A 21162-nucleotide genomic window follows, 5' to 3' on the forward strand; every position below is an offset into this window, starting at 1 on the left:
TAGTTGAGTACCTCACTGAGAATATTTACGGAGGTTTTACAAATTTTCCTTCGGGCGGCTATATTCATTTATGAGCACGGTTTTATATGTATTGATTATATAAACATTTTCATGGCATGTAGAGTTTTCAGAAAAACTTACTATGTGTAGTATTATATACGTTTTCAAAACAGAGGGTTAATTTGGTCATAAAAAAAAATCAGTTTTTCATATTATTAGTATTATTATAAATTATGGTCCACTTGCCTTTTCTGTTTTGCACCCCCTCAGGCGTTAGAGTCAAGGCACACAATCCCAACATCAGGGCACTTCCACTCAGGCGTCTTGGAGTCTCCTCTGTGTGCAACCCATTCCTCAGTTCATACATTTTCTATAATAATTCTTTCACATTATTCTTGGTTAGTTGTATGCTCTGAACAGGGTTTTGCATTAGTATATTTCTTTCTGATCACGTTTTGAAATGGTGGAAATTGAAAGGGAGGAGCACATATCCCACACTTGCTTTGATAGCGAAAGATGTCTTGCCAATTCAAGTGCCAACAATTGCCAGTGAGAGTGCATTTAGTGGAGGAAAAAGAGTAATTGACCCTTATAGATCATGTCTCATTCCTCAAACAATGGAGTCATTGATGTGCCTCCAAAATTGGATAAGAAGTGAACCAATTGGCAGCATTGAGTATGAAGCAACTCCCACGGAGCTTGAATTTTATCAAGAGTGTGAAGAAGGTAATTATTTTGTTTTTTATAGTTTGGTTTATAGCTTTATATTAATTGATTTACAATTAACGTTTGTTCTTTGTTGTAGAATATAAAAGAAAAAGAGCCAATACTATATCTACAAGTTCAACCATTTCACCAAGTGTTCCTGAAATTGAAGCAACTCGAACGAATAAAGGAAAATGAATTGCGGTAATATTTTAAACTCAAATGAATAAACTTTAAATTTCAATGATTCAATTTCAATGAGGATAGATAATATGATGTTGGACGTTAAAAATGTCATGTTTATATTCTATTTTTGCTTACAGATTCAATGAGGATTGTTGTTGGAACTTGGGTGTTGGATGTGGTTTTGGATGTTAATTTGAAATTTATTGCGGATGTCATGTTTATGTTGTTTTGGATTATTTGATTCTTGGAATTTGGATGTCTTTGACTTTTGGATATTTTGTATGTTGATCTAATTTTTAGATGTTGGATGATGTAATATTGTTATTTTGGATGTATTGTTAATCTATGAACTTGGATGTTGGACTTTGTATTTAGATTGGATGTGAATAATGGTGAATTTGTGCAAAATCTGCATAAATGCGGTATGTGACTTTCTGCAGTTGTAATCTGTGCAGTTTGCAATCTGTGTAAATCTGTGCAGTTTGTAATATGTGCAAAATTCAAATCTGTGCAGTTTTGTGCACATTACAATCTGTGTAAATTCAAATATATGCAGTTTGCAATCTATACAATTTTTTTTTTCAAACAAAAATAAATAAATAAATAAAGGGACCCGTGGAGCCGGCCCGTTTCAACCAGGCTAGGTAATGTTTGGTTCCTATATTAGAAAATGTAATCCCCAGCTCGGCCCGTTTCCTTTGAACCTAGGTCCGGTCTAGTCCCTTCAAAATTGGGCCCGGCCCGACCCGTGCCCAACCCTAGGTAGGCCGATTCCATATTAAATATCCGATAGATGAAATTCTGTTATTTGGTTATATTTCCATTAAGGGCTTCCACTTGGTTATTATATGATTCAACGAACCGACCATTGGATTGTCACCAAAATTTAATACATAGTACATAATATTTAAGGATATTAGGAACTAACAGATCAGGAATCTGACGTATGGATCTTCTCGAATGGGTTTTCTAAGTTTGTAAATCTAAACGTTAGCCGCCACATAATTTTGCGATTGGTGGAGATCCGACCGTCGGATCGTTTCGAAACTTTAGGATATTATTTTAGAAGCTTATTGAAACTCTTGGGAAGTTACAGATCTGAAATTGGAGGTGCAGATCTTCCGGATCAAGTTATGTAGGGCTGTGGACCCTACCGTCGACCTTTGACCGACGGTTGACTTTTGGCAATGGGTTACAAATCATTCTAGAACATCCTTGGAGATATGTTTTATGTAAGTTACGTGTTCTATCGATAAGAATTTTGAGACGTGATTTGATATTTGTTCTAGGCGACGATCGTGATGCCTTTATATTCGTGCTAGGGAGTTCTAGCGCGGATTTCAGGTGAGTGAATATTTTCTTTTATATAGTATATACGTATTTTTTAGTTTCCATTTATACATTGAAAGAGATCCGTACTTAGACTAATGCTTATAAGAATTAGCGAAATAACGGAAAATTACGAAGTGATCATAAATCCTACAGGATGCACATGTAAGCGTATGTTTATTGATGCCATGATTATACCTATGGCTATGAATGATATTATGTTGATTAGAACTATCGAACCACTATGGCATGACTATATTTATGTTTTATGCTCATCGTTTGCTGCACCAATGTTAGTGCTCGTCTAGGGCTAGGGCCAATATTTCACGTGTATGTTCACATCTATACCACACACTCGCCTTGGATCCAAGTAAGTGATAATCCTGTCATACAGGTTGCAATAGGCAACTTCGACTCGTATGTGACCGTGAATAACGCCAGTCTTCACGTGATTGTAGCACTAAAACGTATATCATTATTATATCCAGTCATGTTCATGTCAGAATAACTCTGTATGAACTCGTGTGTTAGCATGTGTCGATAAACACTTGGTTTGATAGGTTTGCTTATGCGAAAGTATACGATTATTGACGTCATGCACTTATATATGAACTATTGTGCTGTATTGATATCTTCATATTTTGCAGGCTACGGTGAGTATTTTCATACTATATGTAGTATGTATATCTTGGAAACTATACATGTTTTACGGCGAGGGATTATAACGTTTTCAAAGGTTTTTATTAAAACTTTATTTTTCAAGCCCACTCACCCTTATTTTTCGTCATTCCAGGTTTTAGTAGCTGAGTTTTCTTATCAATGAGGATTCTTGGCAAATCTTGGTGTAAGCGATTACCTTCGATGGTATAATTCTCACCCTATCTTACTGTACTGTATTGTACTTATGCTTTAACATCACATGTGAAATGAGTTCATTCCTGCTCACAGTGCACTCTTATATTTAGGCATTTTTTGGTTTAAATTTATTCACATATTCCAACACACTACATTTTATGGTTTCGTCACCTTCTAGGTGTTGGCCAACACAACTCGATTCAGAGTCCAAGTGGACGTTCCGGGTCAGGGTGTGTCAAGTGGTCCCTTAATCTCAATTGGAGCAATGATACCTTAACTAAAAATTCAGGATCATTGGTATCTTAACTCATCAAAATGTGCAACTATAGTCATTTTCGTCAACTTCGTTAAACCTTCTATCAAAATGAGTCACGTGTCATCCATGTGGGACCGAATTAAGGGGCAAATGTGGGAAATTAAATGAGAAAATTGGAGAAATAATCCCTCCACTTTAAACCAATGGGAGAAATAGTCTCTCAATTTTTACTCAATTGTAGCAAGGATTTTTCCAACATGACTCGTTTTAACGAAAATTCTGACAGAGTTGACGAAAAAGACTATAGCTGCACGTTTTGAGGAGTTAAGAGACCAATGGTCATGAATTTTTAATTGAAAGACTATTGCTCTAATTGGATTAAGGTTAAAGGATCATTGCTACAATTTTCTCATAAAAAGAAAAAAGTTTGCTTTGGAGTAACCGATACTCTAGTTAAAATGTTTGGTTAAAAATATAAAATTTAAATTTTACAATTAAAACATTCAGAGTATTAGATTTTCGAAACACCCAAGTATTTTGAATAAAAAGAAACGTAAATACACAAAGAAAGACCATGCGCTACGCGTTCGGTGACCTCAAACACGGCATCCACGACTCGCTCGTGCTTGGAAGTAGGAAGGAAGCTTGGAACTAGTTGGGATAAAAGCATCCTACCATTTTCTAATAATAAATAAATAAAATAATTCGTAATGCCCCTGAGCAATCACGAATGATTCTTATCCCCAGGCGAATTTTCACATTAACTTGTACACTACGACAGCGTTTCGGGTGTAGAGTAATATTAAAATTTAAATACGGCTTATGCCGGTATCAGGTAAATTGTTGGGCAGTCCAGACAATTTTTCCTCCTCTTATTTTCTGCATACAACGCACCCTACCGCTTTATTCATCTCTCTCGTTCCTCAACAGCACAACTCTCTCTCTCTCTCTCTCTCTCTCTCTCTCTATAAGTTTGTTCCTTTGAGAAAGAACCAGCCGTTCATCGACTTCAAAGGTACGACTTTTCCTTCATTTTCTGAACTATTTCAGTTTCCCGAGCTTGATCGTCGTTTTATTGTTTCTGCACGATTTTTATTTTTTATTTTTTATAATTTCTTCACATTTTTGTTAATTTTTTTTGAAGTTTAATTTTTGAGGTCCGATCGTCGTTTTCTCGATCGATTCTTGTTCTGCGTTTCTGATTGTTGTTGTTGTGGTGCCGTTTCTGGTCTCTGATCGTTGAGGTTTGCTTGTTTGGTGGTGCTGCTATATAAAATTGTTATATATATATATACACACACATACATACACATCTATATATATATATATATATATATATATATATCTGTCTACCCTTTGTTTAGGAATTTGTGATTTTTGGGTAATTTTTATTTTGTGTTAATGTGGATGCTGTATTGTGTAAAATGGAGCTGTGAATTGTGGTTGTTTGGTTTTATTCTGTTGTATAATAGTTCCAGCATGTATGTAATGAACCCGGGTGGGCGGATAATATGATGACCATTATGATAGTGATGGTTATTGCAATCGTAAAGTCACGCTCATCGGTTATTATTTATTCAGGGAGAATGATTTTGCTTTGTAACTAATATCAGGGTCTCAAATACTGTTTCGAAGAAAATGGTTATACCTTCCCTGCGGTTTAGTTTAGACCGAGGTTTGCTTGGTGGATTAGAGAGTTTTTAGATAATAAATTGTTCATTCTGGATTACCTTAGCATCGACTAGGTTTAGACCGTTCTTATTATGCAGGTTTTGGTTGTGCTGGTCGTGTATCGTTATTGCATGCTCGTGTTGAGTTCGACTGAGAGGAAAATTATTACCCAAGTTCTGAGAGGTGATACAACTGCATCTGCAGGTGAGAGTTTCTTAGAGCCATATCCTTCTAAGGTTTGCGGTTCAGTATGGTGGTCAATATTTGTACATGATGGTTTACGTTACTGTTTTTTTGTGTTGGCAATGTGTGTTTTTGTGGTGTGTGTGGGTTTGGGGGGGGGGGGGGGGTTTAGTTCCTTTCATTCTCTGAATTATGAATAGTGTTGCAGGGACTTTTTGATCAATTCTTCTTCTATAAAAAGGATCTCAATTCAAGCCTTGTCTTTTCTTCAGGATTTATTGGTACGATCTGCTGCCAGCTGTAGTTTTGTGCGAGCACAGTATATGGTACTAACTACTAAAGACTTCGTTTTTACTTGCTCAACTACTAATGAACTGGATGTCACTTTAACTAGGTCTATCCACCTGACCTAGTGGAGGCCATATTTGAGATAGAAAAAATGTAGCCTTGATGGTGATAGTGCCATGGTTTTTAGATCGATAATGCCTGGCCCTCTTTTTACTGATGGAAAAAGTCAGAGTTCAATGCTGTTTAGGGAGGTCTTTGATCTAAACTAAGCACACAGGATCTTACTTGTGTTTACATTATGCATACTAAGGTGATGGAGAGGTTGGCTATAATATAATGCATTGGGAAAATTCAATTGACTACGTAAAGTCTCTGTGGTCAATTCATTCTTCTCATTTTCCTAGGATTTGGAGTTACCTCTATGATGTTTCTGTATGTTGGTGTCAAATAGAGCAGTGAGCTGATGGATATACTGATGATTGTGTGCTTAGGAGTTGTCAATGGATGGCAAACATACGGACCAGCTTTTGATACATTGATACATACCATATCTGGAGAATCTTGTGCTCAGGTGATGAGACGGAACCATGTAGTTTGGTTTGAATGTGGAGTTTTCTAGTGCCACTTATCATTACCCTTGTGGTGGATGATTTGCCCGTGAGTAAGGAAAAACCATCACTAAGAACTCTGAGGAGCTGATGTTTGTAGCACTGATACACAGAGCTTGGTGCCCTAAGATTTGTGTAGGCTAACTGGGTGGAGTGAGTAGTTGGGGTCTTGTACATGTCATACCTGGATGGGAGGTAGTGGGCTTCTAACTCATAATTGGTGGTTGGGGTTTCTTCAGATTGGCATAGGTTATCGGGTGGATGGCACCCTTGACTCGTGTACAGTTTCTTTTCTGTATTCCACATGAATAAAATTTTCCAGATTTGAGATTATGAGAATATCCTGGTTACTTTTTAGGACATCATCTTGCTGAGGAGCCTCTGTGGAGAGAGAGTTTTGCAAATACTAATATCCTTTCTTCGGAGATCTCCAAGCCTATCTTTTAGAGTGCAAGTATACCGACTATGTGTACTCTATAGCTTCAAGTGCCAAATGTCTCAAGATGCGTATGATGTGACGACAACACCCTTTAAGTCTTCGGACGAAGATTCTCTTCATATTGGGCTGTGGGATTTTGTAAGTGTAGAAACTTTTTGTAGACAGAGAAGGCTCCAGGTTTAAGCAATACATATATTTGATGGTTATACTAACTTGATCTTGTGGTTTGACAGTTTTCAGAGTTTATATCTAGTGTTACTTTCTGTTCAGTGACTTAACCTCATCTTGGTATTTTACATGATAGAAAGGTATTGTAGGCGGGAATATAACTTTGACAAATTTTGTATTATTGATTTATGTTTAATTACTTGATTACCTAGTTTTAAAAAATTGTTTAAAACAGTAATGGTATAGTATGTATTTTTTACAATCAATCTACAAAGGCTCTCTTCCATTTATTTTACTTTTTTCATCTCAACATATTCTATAATATACTAATTGTACCTTTCATTCATAATATTTTCAGCTTTCATCTGGAACAGTTCCAACCTTTAACCTTGATGAGAGCATCTTTTTAAACGTCTTTAGGGCTGAAAGTATTAAGAACTGTGCCTTTTTTTTTTTCAGAATTTGGAGGCGAGGGGCCATCTGGTAGTGGGTTTTCTGGTCTTAGTTTATATATTCTAAAATTCTCCTGTTGATATTTGGATATCAAGAAATAGTTTAAAAATCAATATAGTGTGTTATTGAGATTGTTACATCTTTACACCTGCTAGGTGATCTCTAATCCTGTCATTCAAAGTCCAAACGCAGGTAATATCTTCAAGGAAGGTCCTGATTCCATCTTTCACATCTCACTTTCAGCTAATTGTTTCTTTACACTTTCCATTCCTTTTTATCCCTCAGAAAAAAATGGCTCTCCCTATTATCATTGGAAAAGCCATCTTATTGGAGAGGAATGCAAGTGTCAAGGGAATTGGTTGACAGTGATATAGGGTGCTAGCCTTTGCGTAATTAGGCTTCACAGATCCTCTGCAGCACAATTGTTTTAAGCAGAACAAATCATGACTTTTACTTCAGTATTGGCCTTGAATAGAACAGAGATTGGTGTGTCAAAGTGTGAAACCATATTTATAGGCAGGACTCCTGGTCGAGTAACTATTTGGTGATGTTGTGGCATATTTTTCGTACTTAGTCAAACTATTTTGAAATTTTTCGATTGGTATGTGAAGGTGGAACTTGCTGGAATAATTTGTTTAAATAAACTGCATTTTCCTTTGCCCATCTCTAGAAGTTAAATTTATCTACGTCTGTGTTGGTTGCCCTCTTCAGTTTTTGGAACTTGATGACCAGTTTTAATTTCATTGAAACCTGTCTGGCTTTGGTTTGAGGGTTCTTTTCTTATCTGGCTTTGGTTCGATGGTTCTTTTCTTATCTTGTGAAAGAGCTGAAGGCAATTTCTTTAATGTAATTTGTATGAGGATGCTGATTCCTTTCTCCCATCCACACTCTGAGTTACACAAGAATTCTCGTTTGCTTGTTTAGAAAAGTAAAATACTTATTACAATCAATATTTTTGTAATGGGCTACTTATCAAGAGTTTATGGCTAACAGTTCTAACTTCTTACTGTAGTGGCCTAGATGTGGGCCTCCATGTGTTATAAATGCAAAATGTTGAAAGAAGGGATTTGCATGCATGATTAACCTTAGAAGTATCTAATAATGGTGACGTTTCAAGAAAATCTTTGTTGGATACAGCGCTGATTTGGGGTAAAGGCGTGCAGAAATTAATACTAATATATTTTTCATTTTTAAATAAATAAATTTTTATAAGTGACATTTATTTAGATGTATCTTCTGAAACTAAAGTTTTGATGCGACATTCTTAGGTTGATGTTGGAAAATCTTGGATCTTTTCAAAATCCTTAAAACTTTTGAGGATGCTGTTATATAGTTGCCCTTTTTACTTGCTCAATGCTCATTAGACTTTAAATCTGTTTAGTCGGCCTTCGTTGGTATTTTGTGATTTTCTTTAATTATACAAATATGTCCTCTTTGGTCAATAATTTTGATCTTTTAGTATTTATCTGTTTCTGCTATCTTCTAACTTTAAACATTCTGGTTACTTACTACTTGCACTGTATTTGTACAAAAATATGTTTTATTTTATTATTTATCAATACCAGCTTACTTTCACACAAGTAATTTCAAGTTTGGTTGAAGTTGTGTTGAGATTTGAGAATAACAAAGAAAGTTAAAAGATGTTGCCCTTGTTTTGGAATTAAAGTACGTAGGGGAACCTGCAGCACTGCTCTCATTCCTTTGTTATTTGTCCAATATTTTATGATTCCTGCATGCGTATTGTGACTTTCGCAGTCTGAAAAGTAATGAAGTTACTTTTCTATGTTTTGAGGTGCCTTTCCCTTCTTTGTGCAGGTTGTGGTTTTATTTGGTAGATTCTATTTCCAGCTCATAACTTGTTCGTGGCTGTAAGCTGACGAAAGTTATGGGGCATAGACATCAGTTCAGCACATCTCATGTTTTTGAAAATGAAAATGATCAGAATTGGAATCATATGAATACGGAAGAACCTTTTGGGCATTTAGGTACTGTCTTTATTTTCCTCGAGTATATTCTTTTTTTCCTTTTTTCTGGTCTATAATTGCAAAAATTTTTTGGTCATTTATGAGTTTTGAGTGTATTTACCTTGAATATCTGATCTGTGGAATATCTTTTGTATTCGTGATTAACTGTATCTGATTTTGGACCAAATACTGCAGGCCAGGCTGGCTCTGGGGAGAACGGTTCTTTCTTTTATCCTGTAGAAAATATGTTTATAGATGGAGCGCCTTTTGCTTCAAATTGGAACCCGGCTCCGAGGTCATATGGGTACTCTTCCATGAACCACAATATTGATGTACCACATTATCAACCTGATGCTACTGGTCCATCTCATGACCCTTTTCAGCATCCAATAAGTGCTGGTACCTTTGGCATGTCCAGTGGGAATTATGCTCACCATGCACCTTCTTCTAGTTATGACCGGCGTACATTCCATGGTGTTGAGGGTAGTTTTGTTGATCTTACAGTGAGCAACGGAAGAGGTCCTCACAAGAGAAAAAGCCCAGGGATCCCTTCAGTATCTGAGAGAGGCAGCACCAGCAGATACTATAGTGCTGGAAGTAGTTCCTCTGAGCTCCCTAGATCTTCAGAGTTGCAGCAGGAGAAAGTAAACATGGATACCTCACACGTGCCTTGGGATCACATTTCTATGGGCCCCAGCTATAGAGGGAGTGGACTCTCAATTAGGGGTGAAGGATCCATGAGAAATGTGAGAAGCCGGTCTGAACATGATTTGGAGTCCAACCTAGCGAGGACACATTTATCGACCAATCCTTTGCACACTTCTTATTCTACAAATCTCCCTATTGACCATTCTAGTACAATGGATCTCTCTGGTCAGGGTTCCACTGGTTTGACCAATGAGTGGAACCATATTAGTGTGGCTCCTCATGGAAGGATTATAGCTCCAGGTTAGTTTTTGGTTCATTTGTGTCTTGTGTCCAGGGTCATGCTACTTTTTACTGATTGATTTCTTTTAAATTGCAGATTCAAGTGGTTTCGGTCACGATCCGAACCACTTCCTTGTGGGAAGTAGTGGTAATGCTTCTACGGATACTGGGTTATACCATCATGATTTCATGTTGAGCAGAAGTAATGCGGTCCCTCAAAGTTATCCTGGTGCCTTAGCCCCAACTGTAAGGGGTGTTCGCAGTACCTACTCTCAAAGATCTACCCCAGCCTTCAGGGCTTCTTCAAGCAACTTGCGATTAGGACATGTAGCACATTCAGATGAAGGATTGCAGCTGATGCCAGAAAATTACCCAAGACATCCTAGGCCAGTGGCCTCTGTTGGGTGGCGTCATAATGACAGGAGTGGTAGATTGAGGATGTCTAATGATAGATACCGAGTCCCTGAAGCGTCTGCTCTCCAGGAGCGGTTTACTTCTGAGGTATGTAGTTCAATCGCTGCATGTTAGCATGTCTTGTTATTTTCAAGAAGGTTGCAGCTTGTTTGTGATAGTCAGAAAATGCTTTGCCGTTTTCCCAATCAGTGCATACGTATTGTTGTGTACTTTCCACCATAACTATTCAAGCTAGTTCTGAGCACTTAAAAATCTGAAAATGCATAGCCGATAGCTATTGTGCATTCTGTTTTGACTTTTGAGAACCTATAACTTAAACATGAGATTCAAGCTCTTGTTTAATCAGGTTCGTACATCTGTATGGACTGGTGTTACTAACATGTTCGCAAGCGATCCATGTGACTATGGACAATATGCTCTTATGAAACTTATTTTATTGTTAATTAAAGCTTTTGAAATTTGATAAAGCTAATAAAATTCTTTTGTATAGCGTAAATCTTGTTTAGCACTGAATACGGATGAGCCAATTGTTCATTTACCACTGCAGGGTTTTATGACTGTGGAACGCCCAGCCTTTTATGGGTCCAGAAATATGCTTGATCATCATAGAGATATGAGGCTGGACATAGACAACATGAGTTATGAGGTAACATTGATATTCCTGCCTTTATTATTTTGCTCTTCCTACGGACTTTCATGTATTCTGAATTTCTTGAAATGTCCGAACAAACAGGAACTCCTCGCACTTGGCGAAACAATTGGGAATGTGAGCACAGGCTTGTCTGAAGATCTGATACCGAAGTGTTTGACAGAAACAATATATTGTTCATCAGATCAAATCCAGGAGGAAGTCTCATGTGCAATTTGCCTGGTAAGAGTAACACTTGAAACCGGAAATTATGAGATTGCACTTTCAGTTCGTGCGGTTTTATCTTAAGCCTTTTAGACCAATTCGACGATAAATTACTTAACTGCTGAAAAACTAATTAGCATTTTTCCCTAATTGACAGGAAGAGTACAATGACAGGGATGATGTTGGTGCGCTGAAAAGTTGCGGTCACGATTACCATGTGAGCTGCATCAAGAAGTGGTTGTCAATGAAAAACTCTTGTCCAATCTGCAAAGGTTGTGTTCTTCCTGATAATATGAAGGAGAAATAATTTAATCGCATTGCTAGCGGCTTCATTATATTTCCATTCTTGTATATATATTTAGAGATAATCCCGAAAACGGGGGAAGCAAACTTGTTGCGTATAATTTAAAGAGAATGTTAGCCAATTTAAATTTATTTGTTTCAGGCTTCAATTTAAATGTTGTGAAGCCTTTTTGCAACTCTTGTTCTGTATGGGGCTTTAGTGGATGGATTTATTTTTTTATTTTTGTTTTATGAGTCCATTCATCTGAATCTTTCCTTTTAAAACTGAGAAGCTAGCTAGTTTATGATGAAAAGGGATAAACCTTAAGAAAAAAGAAGGGAAAGACGAAATCTGGTTTGTTGGTTTTGGTTTTCTCACTTTGTTTTCTTTGATTTTATTCTGTATCCAGCCTAATGCCAACCCAACCCAACCCATTTCATGAATAAAATGTGACCAATTAACCAACCAACAAAACTACTTGTCACAAATAATATATTTTTGTTGCATCGAAACATATAAATGTTGACTAATCTAACGAACCTTGAACTATTCAATTAGACGACTAAAAATTGATAGATGCATGTATGGGGACGACCAAAAATTGATAGATGTGTGCAAGGGGAGAATTAGAGTGACAATTTTATTCGGTTATATTTAGTTTTGCTTGAGCTAAATTACACAATGAGAGAACAATAATTTGTAAACAACTTGCCAGTCATTAAAGTCGAGTTTAAGATACAAGCGGAGATGAATTTTACTGAATTACTCATATGCAAATGACATTTCAGTTTTTAAATCTTACATGGTTGATAATTAGACATTTTAGTGAAAATTTTAGGGTAAATTACATCCTTCTCTGCAGCATTGCCATAGGTTCTTGGACCTGTAAACCATCATCAGTCACCAATGGCAACAATGGCACCGGAATAACATCAGGACTAATGTGTTTCTTCAAGCAACTGACATGGAAAACTGGGTGTATCTTGGAGGTCTCAGGAAGCTTTAACTTGTAGGCCACCTCCCCAACCTTCTCTAACACCTCAAATGGACCATAGAACTTAGGGTGCAGTTTGTGATAGGCATGAGTTGCTAGTGATTGTAGTTGATAGGGAATGAGCTTCAAATAAACCAAATCTCCCACCTCAAAGGTTCTCTCACTCCTGTGTTTGTCTGCTTGCACCTTCATCCTATTCTGCGCGTTGGCCAAATTAGTTCTAAGCATTTTCAACATTTTGTCTCGAGCAATCATGCCTTGTTCCACACTCTCCGGTTTTGCCATACCAATTTCATAGTTTCGAAAAGGCTGAAAGATGCTTTGTATACATATTCATGTAAGTCTTTGAGTGCTCTGGCATTCAATCTAATTAATATTTATTGAACGTCTAATTGGCTTTTACTTAAAATATATTTCTAATAGATCTAATTACAGTACAAAAATCAATTTTTATTTTTTCTTAACCCCCCAGTCAAGAACATAATAGGACGTCTTCCCATTGTTTCATAGAGACAATAGGGAGACAGTAAGGATTAGATCAAAGTCAAATGGGAAAGGTGGTGTGGTAAAGAAGGAAAGAAATAGGGTATTTGATAGATGGTGATCTATCTCCCTTCTATATTTTTATACTTTTTACTGAACTAAATGAATTTAAATGAATTTAGTTAAGTAAAAAGTATAAAAATATAGAAGGGAGATAGATCACCATCTATCACTTACCCTATATCTTTAATTAAATGAATTTAGTCAAGTAAAAAGTATAAAAATATAGAAGGGAGATAGATCACCATCTATCACATACCCTATTTTCTTTCCTTCTTTACCACACCACCTTTCCCATTTGATTTTGATCTAATCCTTACCGTCTCCCTATTGTCTCTATGAAACAATGGGAAGACGTCCTATTATGTTCTTGACTGGGGGGTTAAGAAAAAATAAAAATTGATTTTTGTACTGTAATTAGATCTATTAGAAATATATTTTAAGTAAAAGCTAATTAGACGTTCAATCAATATTAATTAGATTGAATGCCGGAGCACTCAAAGACTTACATGAATATGTATACAAAGCATCTTTCGGCCTTTAAAGAAATGTGTGGAGGAGGGAAGCCATACACGATTTCAAAGGGAGTGAACTTGGAGGCAGTGTGAAATGAGGGATTATAGCTCCATTCAGCCCACGGGAGCCATTGGAGCCACTTCTTGGGTTGAGAACTAGTAAAGCATCACAGATAAGTCTCTAGGCACCTGTTGACAACTTCTGTTTGGCCATCACTTTGAGGATGGTACCCTGAGCTCAAACACAACTTTGAACCTTGCAGTTTAAAAAATTCCTTCCAGAAAGCATTGAGGAAAATAGTGTCCCTGTCACTAACAATGGTTTGAGGCATACTGTGTAGCTTAAAGAAATTTTCCACAAATTCTTGGGCTACCATGCTAGTAGTGTAAGGGTGTCCCAAGGATATAAAGTGTGCATACTTTGATAGCCTATCCACTACCACCAAAATCACAGATTTCCCTTTGCAAGAGGGAAGGCCACAAATGAAATCCATGCTTGCTGTGGTATTGGAAGGGGTTGTAATAACCCAGGCGGTGAAATAGTTTTGTATTTATTCTGTTGACAAATTCTGCACTCGAATATCCAAGCTTTGAGATCCTTCTTCATCCCAACCCAATAAAACCCTTTTTTTCAACCTCTGATAAGTTTTCAACACACCCTCATGACCTGCCGTGGGAGTGGAATGATGTTCCTCAAATACCTGTTTCCTCCAAACTGAATCCACACCTAACACAATTCTCCTTTTGTACTTCAAAAATCCATTGTCAACATGATACTTAGAGGTAACTACACCTTGACCAGTGCTTTGAGCTAGCATTTCAACTTCTTGTTTTTTTGGCTTAACCCAAGGATCCAGTTCTAAATCTTTACTTAACTCATCCAACCACCTAAAGTAGAGGTAGGTGATAGCTAACACTTCCTTGTCTTTTTCCAAGGGTAGCTTAGGAATGGAATTTGAACCGAGGGCCCTAGAGAGAGCATCTGCCACAATATTTTCTTTACCATGTTTATAGTGCACTTCATAATCAAACCCTAACAACTTGGAAACCCACTTTTGTTGACACGGGGTGTTTTCTCTTTGATTCAAGAAATATTTCAAACTGTTGTGGTCAGTTTTAATGATGAAATGGCGCCTATGGAGATAACTATGCCATTTTTTAACTGCATACATAATTGCAATGAGTTCCCTTTCGTATGTGGACAAGGCCTGATTTCTAGGACCAAGTGTCTGACTTGCAAAAGCTATAGGTCAGCCCTTTTGCTACAAAACGGCTCCAATGCCCACACCAGAAGCATTACACTTTATAATGAATGGCTCTGCAAAGTTTGGCAGAGCTAGGAGTTGGGGCGAGATCATTGTCTGTTTTAGCTATTGGAAGGCTTCATTCGTGGCTTATGTCCTAAGAAATCCGTCTTTACCAATAAGTTTGTACAATGGTTGGAAGATTTTGCCATAACCAAGAACAAACTTCCTGTAATAACCAGTCAAACCCAGAAATCCCCGCAATTCCTTCACATTCTTAGGTGCAGGCCAATCGGCAATAGCTTTAATTTTGGTAGGATCCGCAGAAACCCTTTCAGTGGACATTATGTGACCCAAATACTCCACCTGCTGCTGTCCAAATGAACACTTCTATTTTTTGAGAAACAGTTGATGCTTGAGTAACATCTCCAGTGTTTGTTGCAAATGTACTAAGTGCTCCTTCCAACTAGCACTATAGATTAAAATGTCATCAAAGAACACAAGGATAAACTTCCTCAAATAGGGCTTGAAGATGTCATTCATGAGGTTTTGAAATGTTGCAGGGGCATTAGTAAGGCCAAATGGTATTACCAGAAACTCATAGTGTCCGTCATGAGTTCTAAAAGCTGTTTTTGCAATGTCACTCTCTTGCATTCTAATTTGATGGTATCCGGATCTGAGATTAAGCTTAGAAAAGTACTTGGCTCCATATAATTCATCAAGTAAATCATCAATCAATGGAATGAGGTACTTATCCTTAACTGTGATGCTATTCAACTCTCTATAATCCATGCATAATCTCCATGTTCCGTCATTTTTCTTTACCAACAACACTGGAAAGGAAAATGGGCTGTGGCTAGGATGTATGAATCTTAACTTAAGAAGCTCATGCGCCTTCTCAATCTCATCTTTATGTGCCGGTCCATAATGATAAAGCCTAATACTTGGGGGCTTTGAACCAGGAATGAGTGGGATTTGGTGATCTTGTGCTCGATGTTGGGGGAGGGGTAGCTGAGTTGGGACTTAGAACAATGTATCAAATTGTTGCAAAACTGCCTGTAGCTCATCTACCTGTTGAGAACTAAGAGTATCAGTTCCCTGTTCATTAGACTCCAAAGAATACAATAGAACCCCAACATTAGATTGAGAGAGCTCCTTATCAACTTGCTGCAGGGCCATTTCGTGAACTGCCAACTGTGGTGGTGAATTGTGGGTCAATTTATACGTCATTATGCCCATCTGGAACTCCATTGTAAGTAACTGAAAATCCCAAAGTACAGGACTCATAGTAGACAGCCATTACACCCCTAAGACCAAGTCACCACCCCCCAATAGAAGCGAAAATAAGTCAGTGTGACAATTATATCCGCCCACCTCCAATGATATGTGCCTACAACACCCTTGGCTCGTAATTTTCCCACCATCAGCAATCATTACTTCAAAAGGCTTGGTTGCTTGCAAAGAACACCCTAATGTCTTAAGAAGCCTAGAGTCAATGAAATTGTGCGTACTTCCAGAATCCAAAAGTATATGCATTGAGTGGTTATTAACAGTGCCCAAAACCTTTATAGTTTGTAAAGACCGTGTGCATTGCACCCCATAAAATGCATATTCACTCAGTGCCATGCCCTGGATTTCAGCCGATACCTCCTTATCCAAATCTTCACATAAATCACCCTCCTCACTCACATCTAATAGAAGTAGCTGCTTGTGGCCACACTTGTGCCCCTTCCTAGGACAAAACCAACATTCCCCTTTATCATTCTTGCGCTGAACCTCCTCGGGAGTAAGTTTTCGAAATGGAAGCATAGGGGTTTTAGGCTTAGGGGGCAGTATGGGGAATGAAGTAATTTTTGCTGAAGGAAGAATTCGAGGATTGAACGCACGTAATTCAAATAGCTTAGAATCGACCTGAACATCAATGGATATGGCATCATGGACAATAGCAGGTCGTAACAACTTGACATCATATATCAATTCACGTTTTAATCCATCAAGGAAACAACTCTTAAGGAGCACAGGGCCTACATCTCTAGCACGATTAGCAAGTCTATGAAATTCAATGATATAGTCCTTAAGAGTACCGGTTTGGCGCAATTTGAAAAGAGCTTCTGTACAATCCTCAAATTCGGAAGGCCCAAACTCCTTGCAAAGTTCACCAGTACATTCTGCTCAGGTAGGAGTATTATGAAGACAATCGCGCCATTTAAACCACTGCATTGCTTCATTGTCCAGGTAAAAAGAGGCTGTAAGGACCTTCTGAGAATCTAGAGTATTGTAACAAACAAAATATTATTCCGCCTTATAGATCCAACTGAGAGGGTCATCACCCTTTGAGAAATGTGGAAAATCCACGCGTTAGTGCCATTGTAGTCGCTGTTGTCCCCCACCAGTGTCGAATGGATCATGCAGAGCCTGACGCGGAGTCTCCAGATCAGAATTTGCCATGATTGGAGCGGGATTGGAAGATACAGCCCCACCCTGAAAGGATTGCTCATGGTGAAATTGCGAGAAGGAGAAGGCTAATTTAGCCTCAAAATCAGCAGAAAGAGAAGCCTTGAGGTCAACATTCGCGGTGGTGATGGAGGAAAGAATGAAATTGGGGAGATCCGCCAATTGTTCCTCAACGGCAGAGAGACGAGCGTCTATGGCAATGAATCTAGTTGTCGAAGCGTGACGGGGCATACAAGAGGGAATCAAGGATCGAGAAGGTTGATACCAATTGATATGCAGCTACTCAAAAATCACTCAACTCAACCTACAAGCTGCAGTGTCAATGGAGGGATAGAGGGAAGAAGGAGATATAGAGAGAAGAGATATATTTTTCTAATATTTTCCAATCAATAATATCCTCAATGCTACCGCAATTGGTTACATATATTGTTTTCCAAAACACTACCAGCCAATTGACATGACTAATCCAAAATACTTATTTAAAAACTAAGCTTGTAATTAAGATAATCACAGCTATAACATAAATCCACATCCATTGGGAGGATCTAGGTTGCAGGGAAATGAGATGGGCTATTTTTTTTTGTCCTTTTATTTTCTGGGTTGCAGGTAGTGGGTGCAGATGAGGAGGTGGAGGATGGGTGCATAGTGATTTAGGGAAGATGGGAGGGAGAAGAAAGGGGTGGTTTTTTTTTTTTTCCTTCTTTTTCTAGGTTACAGATTGGGGGGATGGGAAGATGGGTGCGCGGAGGATGGGTGTGGAGGAGGATGTGGAGGATGGGTGGGAGTGGTTTTGGATTTGGGTTGCAAGGAGGGACAACGAATGGGGATGATGATGAAAGGGATGGGGTTTCGGCGGCGCCCCCGGGTGGGGGGGGGGGGGATTAATGGGTTTTTGTTTTGGGGGGAAGGAATAATGGGCGGGGTGGGTTGCAGGGATGTGTTGCAACTTTTGATTTTTGATTTTTTGATTTTTTTGAAGATTAAGGTTTTAAAAATAAAATTTTAATTTTTTTTTTGCCACGTGTAATACATTTGGCAGCCACTTCCGCACTTAACGGATCAATAGATGGAAAATGTAACGGAGGTATTATTTTGAAATAAAACAGTACTTAAGGTATGAAAGTAAAATGTTTTGAAGATGTTGTTAGGAATTGAAATAGACCCCAAACCTGAGGTATGAAAGTGTAATTTACCCAAAATTTTATTATGAGTACAAGAAGACATTTTTTTATATTTTATCTTGCTAATGAACATGGCAAAACAAGGCTTTCAACAATTAAGATTTTATGATTAATTATCTATTTATTTGACACTTTGTATGATTGTGAAATGGTAAATTAATACCGCTAACGTTTTTGGTAAAAAAAAAAAAGAAAAAAAAATGCTACAGCAAATGTCACTCTCGCTTAAGTTTTACCAGTATCAGGCGGTGTTCAATTTGGATTGCTAATGTTCAAACTAATTTGTTACAACATTGCTTAATACCAAATAATGACATTCACATTAAACCTGGCAAACATGTGGAATGTGTCGTCTTGATGTTAACACGTCTCTTTAATGGACAAAGATTTTTTTTCCTCTTTTTTTCCTTCTCCTTTCCTCTTCTCCTGTTTGAATGCTTAAGATTTCATCTTTGTAGAGAGAGAAATAAAAAATAGAGAGAAAGAAGAAAAAAAAAAACTGTGAGAGAAGGGGAAGGAGGGGAGGGAAATAGAGAGGGGAAAAAATCCTCATAATAGGTCATAAGGTGTGACATCCACACATCTCTTTTTACTTCCCACACATCCTTTGAATCGAATGAATTAATGACAATCAAATGACATAAATTAATAAGAGGTGTGTGAGAAGTAAATAGGAGTGTGCTATCCACACACCCCTAGATCATAACTTGTTAGTCCACTAAGAACTTTTTCTTTAACAAATGGACCATAAAACTTCATTTCAAAGGGACAATACCAATACCAATCTATAAAACCGAAAATGGCTAAAATCTTCTAATGTTGTAAAAGTTGTGGGAATGCCCGCATAATTTGACTGAAAATAAATGTAATGAAGACCAAAAACAGTAGTGTAGATGTGTTGTCAAATTTTTTTGTTGTTGAAAGGCATAACTTTTCAACATCCATTAACTTCTCTTGTAGACTTTTGTATGTAAATGACTCCATATAAAGAGCATGCGAAGTATGATCCAACTACACACAAGATCAAAAGCAAATAGTGATAATATCCTCCATCTTTACCCACATTCATTGTATGATACAGTTACGAAAATAAACAATATGATAGATTGCTCTCCTTACCACTTCGATCTCTACTAAAGGTTATCTTTCTCACTTTTGCCTATTTATAACACGTTATCAGCACGACTCTTTATCCCTAACGAGTTTTCATTTTCTTCGCCGAAAAATGTTTCCTATAAGGATCTTATTGTTCCTCTTCCTTCTCTTCCTTACCTGCTTTGTGATCCCTCGCCACCACAATGAAGAGCTGCTGCCACCATGCTTTCTCCTAGTCCTCAATTAATAATTACTTATAATTTTTATTTCTTATTTGTTGTAGCCCCTAATTACTAACCCAATGTTTATTTATGTTAATTTTACTACAAGTTTAGATGTGCAGTATAATCGCTCATCCTGCACTGCATATTTAATTTTACTGCAATTTTAGATGGTGCAGTATAATTGTCCATCTTGCACTACATATTAATTTTCCTGCTACTTGAATGGTGTGGTATAATCGCTCATTCTACACTACATTATTCTAATGAGAGTGGTGTTGTACAGTTGCTCTCCTCGTTAATTTTCTTTCTTTTTGGTAGTAATACTCGACACTGAGGGCAGTCTCTTTGTAGTGAGTATTACTAACTACCTAACAATTTTTAATAAATGTCTAAATTATGTTAATCTCAAGTCTAAAGTTTCAAGTGCTTATCAGTTTAGCCTGAAGTTCAAAAATAAAAATTTGTAAGAATTAGAAGTTCTAACACTACATTTCTCTAGAATCCATATTATTGCAAGTTCTTACACATCTTTTTTTTTTTTTAGAGAAAGAAAATGGTGAATTTGGCAAAGCTTGATTTTGTCACCCATGACAACACTAGAAAGAACTACCTTACCTGGGTTGTAGATGTCAAGGTTCATCTTGAGGCACAAAATTTTGGGGACACCATTAAGAAAGGAAACCTTGCATCCTCCCAAGATCGGGCAAAAGTCATGATCTTTATTCGCCACCACATCTATGAAGGATTAAAGAGTGAATACATGACGGTTGAAGACCCATTGGCTCTTTGAAATGCATTGAAAGATAGGCATAACCACTAGCAAACAATGATTTTCCCAAGAAATGGTTATGGTTGGACACATCTGCAAATCCAAGATTTAAGTCGGTCGCTAGTATAATTTTGCAATGTTTATAATCAACTCGAACATAAAACTTTGTGGGGGAAGAATATCACTGAAGTAGACATGTTGGATAAATCAAGGATAATACCAACCTCCCCCTCTCTTTACCTGCATTCATTGTCTCATATAGTTACTAAAACAAACAGTGTGATATTTTGCTCTCGTTTCACTTCGATCTCTTCTCTAGCAAAGATTCTCTCTATCACTTTTGTCTATTTAACACTAATCACGCACTATACAAAATTATTCATCTTTTTGAGATTCAAAAGTCAATGATGCAAATTGTCGGATGGTCTTCTAGTAACATTCTTAACGGTTAATTGTATGATGTTGACATGTATAACTCACATGTTAACATAGCATCTCTAAGTTCAAACAAAAGGGAAGGGGTGATGCTATTCATATACCTAATTTTACCTCTCATATGAT

The 21162-nt window shown here is 37.4% G+C and overlaps 2 protein-coding genes across 18 annotated transcripts; one reads left to right on the forward strand and one right to left on the reverse strand.

Annotated features, from left to right (window-relative positions):
• Positions 1-4225: 4225 nt before the first annotated feature.
• Positions 4226-11826, forward strand: LOC137721828 (probable E3 ubiquitin-protein ligase ZFP1). Of its 17 annotated transcripts, none has more exons than XM_068460842.1 (10): positions 4226-4346; positions 5101-5206; positions 5458-6658; positions 6754-6828; positions 7047-9126; positions 9301-10053; positions 10130-10533; positions 10994-11092; positions 11180-11317; positions 11457-11826. In XM_068460842.1, exons 5-10 carry the CDS (start codon positions 9027-9029, stop codon positions 11604-11606), a joined length of 1644 nt encoding a protein of 547 aa, XP_068316943.1. In that variant the 5' UTR covers positions 4226-4346; positions 5101-5206; positions 5458-6658; positions 6754-6828; positions 7047-9026; the 3' UTR covers positions 11607-11826. The 17 variants fall into 17 exon arrangements, with proteins under 17 accessions (XP_068316943.1, XP_068316946.1, XP_068316949.1 ...); XM_068460845.1 differs by having other exon boundaries at positions 7148-9126; XM_068460848.1 differs by having other exon boundaries at positions 7297-9126.
• Positions 11827-12426: 600 nt separating this feature from the next.
• Positions 12427-17563, reverse strand: LOC137721993 (uncharacterized). Its single transcript, XM_068461005.1, has 7 exons — positions 17269-17563; positions 16253-17046; positions 15935-16138; positions 15470-15889; positions 15055-15268; positions 14336-14616; positions 12427-12885 (listed from the first exon to the last, which is right to left on the reverse strand). Exons 1-7 carry the CDS (start codon positions 17561-17563, stop codon positions 12427-12429), a joined length of 2667 nt encoding a protein of 888 aa, XP_068317106.1.
• Positions 17564-21162: the final 3599 nt, after the last annotated feature.

Source organism: Pyrus communis, chromosome 17 (genome assembly GCF_963583255.1).
Source record: "Pyrus communis chromosome 17, drPyrComm1.1, whole genome shotgun sequence".
Taxonomy (NCBI): Eukaryota; Viridiplantae; Streptophyta; class Magnoliopsida; order Rosales; family Rosaceae; genus Pyrus; species Pyrus communis.

Bases quoted from the DNA above. Each gene is read 5' to 3' on its own strand.
- LOC137721828 (XM_068460841.1), top strand. From the start codon at position 9,027: ATGGGGCATAGACATCAGTTCAGCACATCTCATGTTTTTGAAAATGAA. The intron at 10,534-10,993 runs GTATGTAGTTCA...TTACCACTGCAG, and splicing joins AGGAGCGGTTTACTTCTGAG to GGTTTTATGACTGTGGAACG. The intron at 11,093-11,179 runs GTAACATTGATA...CCGAACAAACAG, and splicing joins TAGACAACATGAGTTATGAG to GAACTCCTCGCACTTGGCGA.
- LOC137721993 (XM_068461005.1), bottom strand. From the start codon at position 17,563: ATGCCCCGTCACGCTTCGACAACTAGATTCATTGCCATAGACGCTCGT. The intron at 17,047-17,268 runs GTGGGGGACAAC...CTACCTGAGCAG, and splicing joins GCATGATCCATTCGACACTG to AATGTACTGGTGAACTTTGC. The intron at 16,139-16,252 runs GTGGGCGGATAT...TGGGATTTTCAG, and splicing joins GTAGGCACATATCATTGGAG to TTACTTACAATGGAGTTCCA.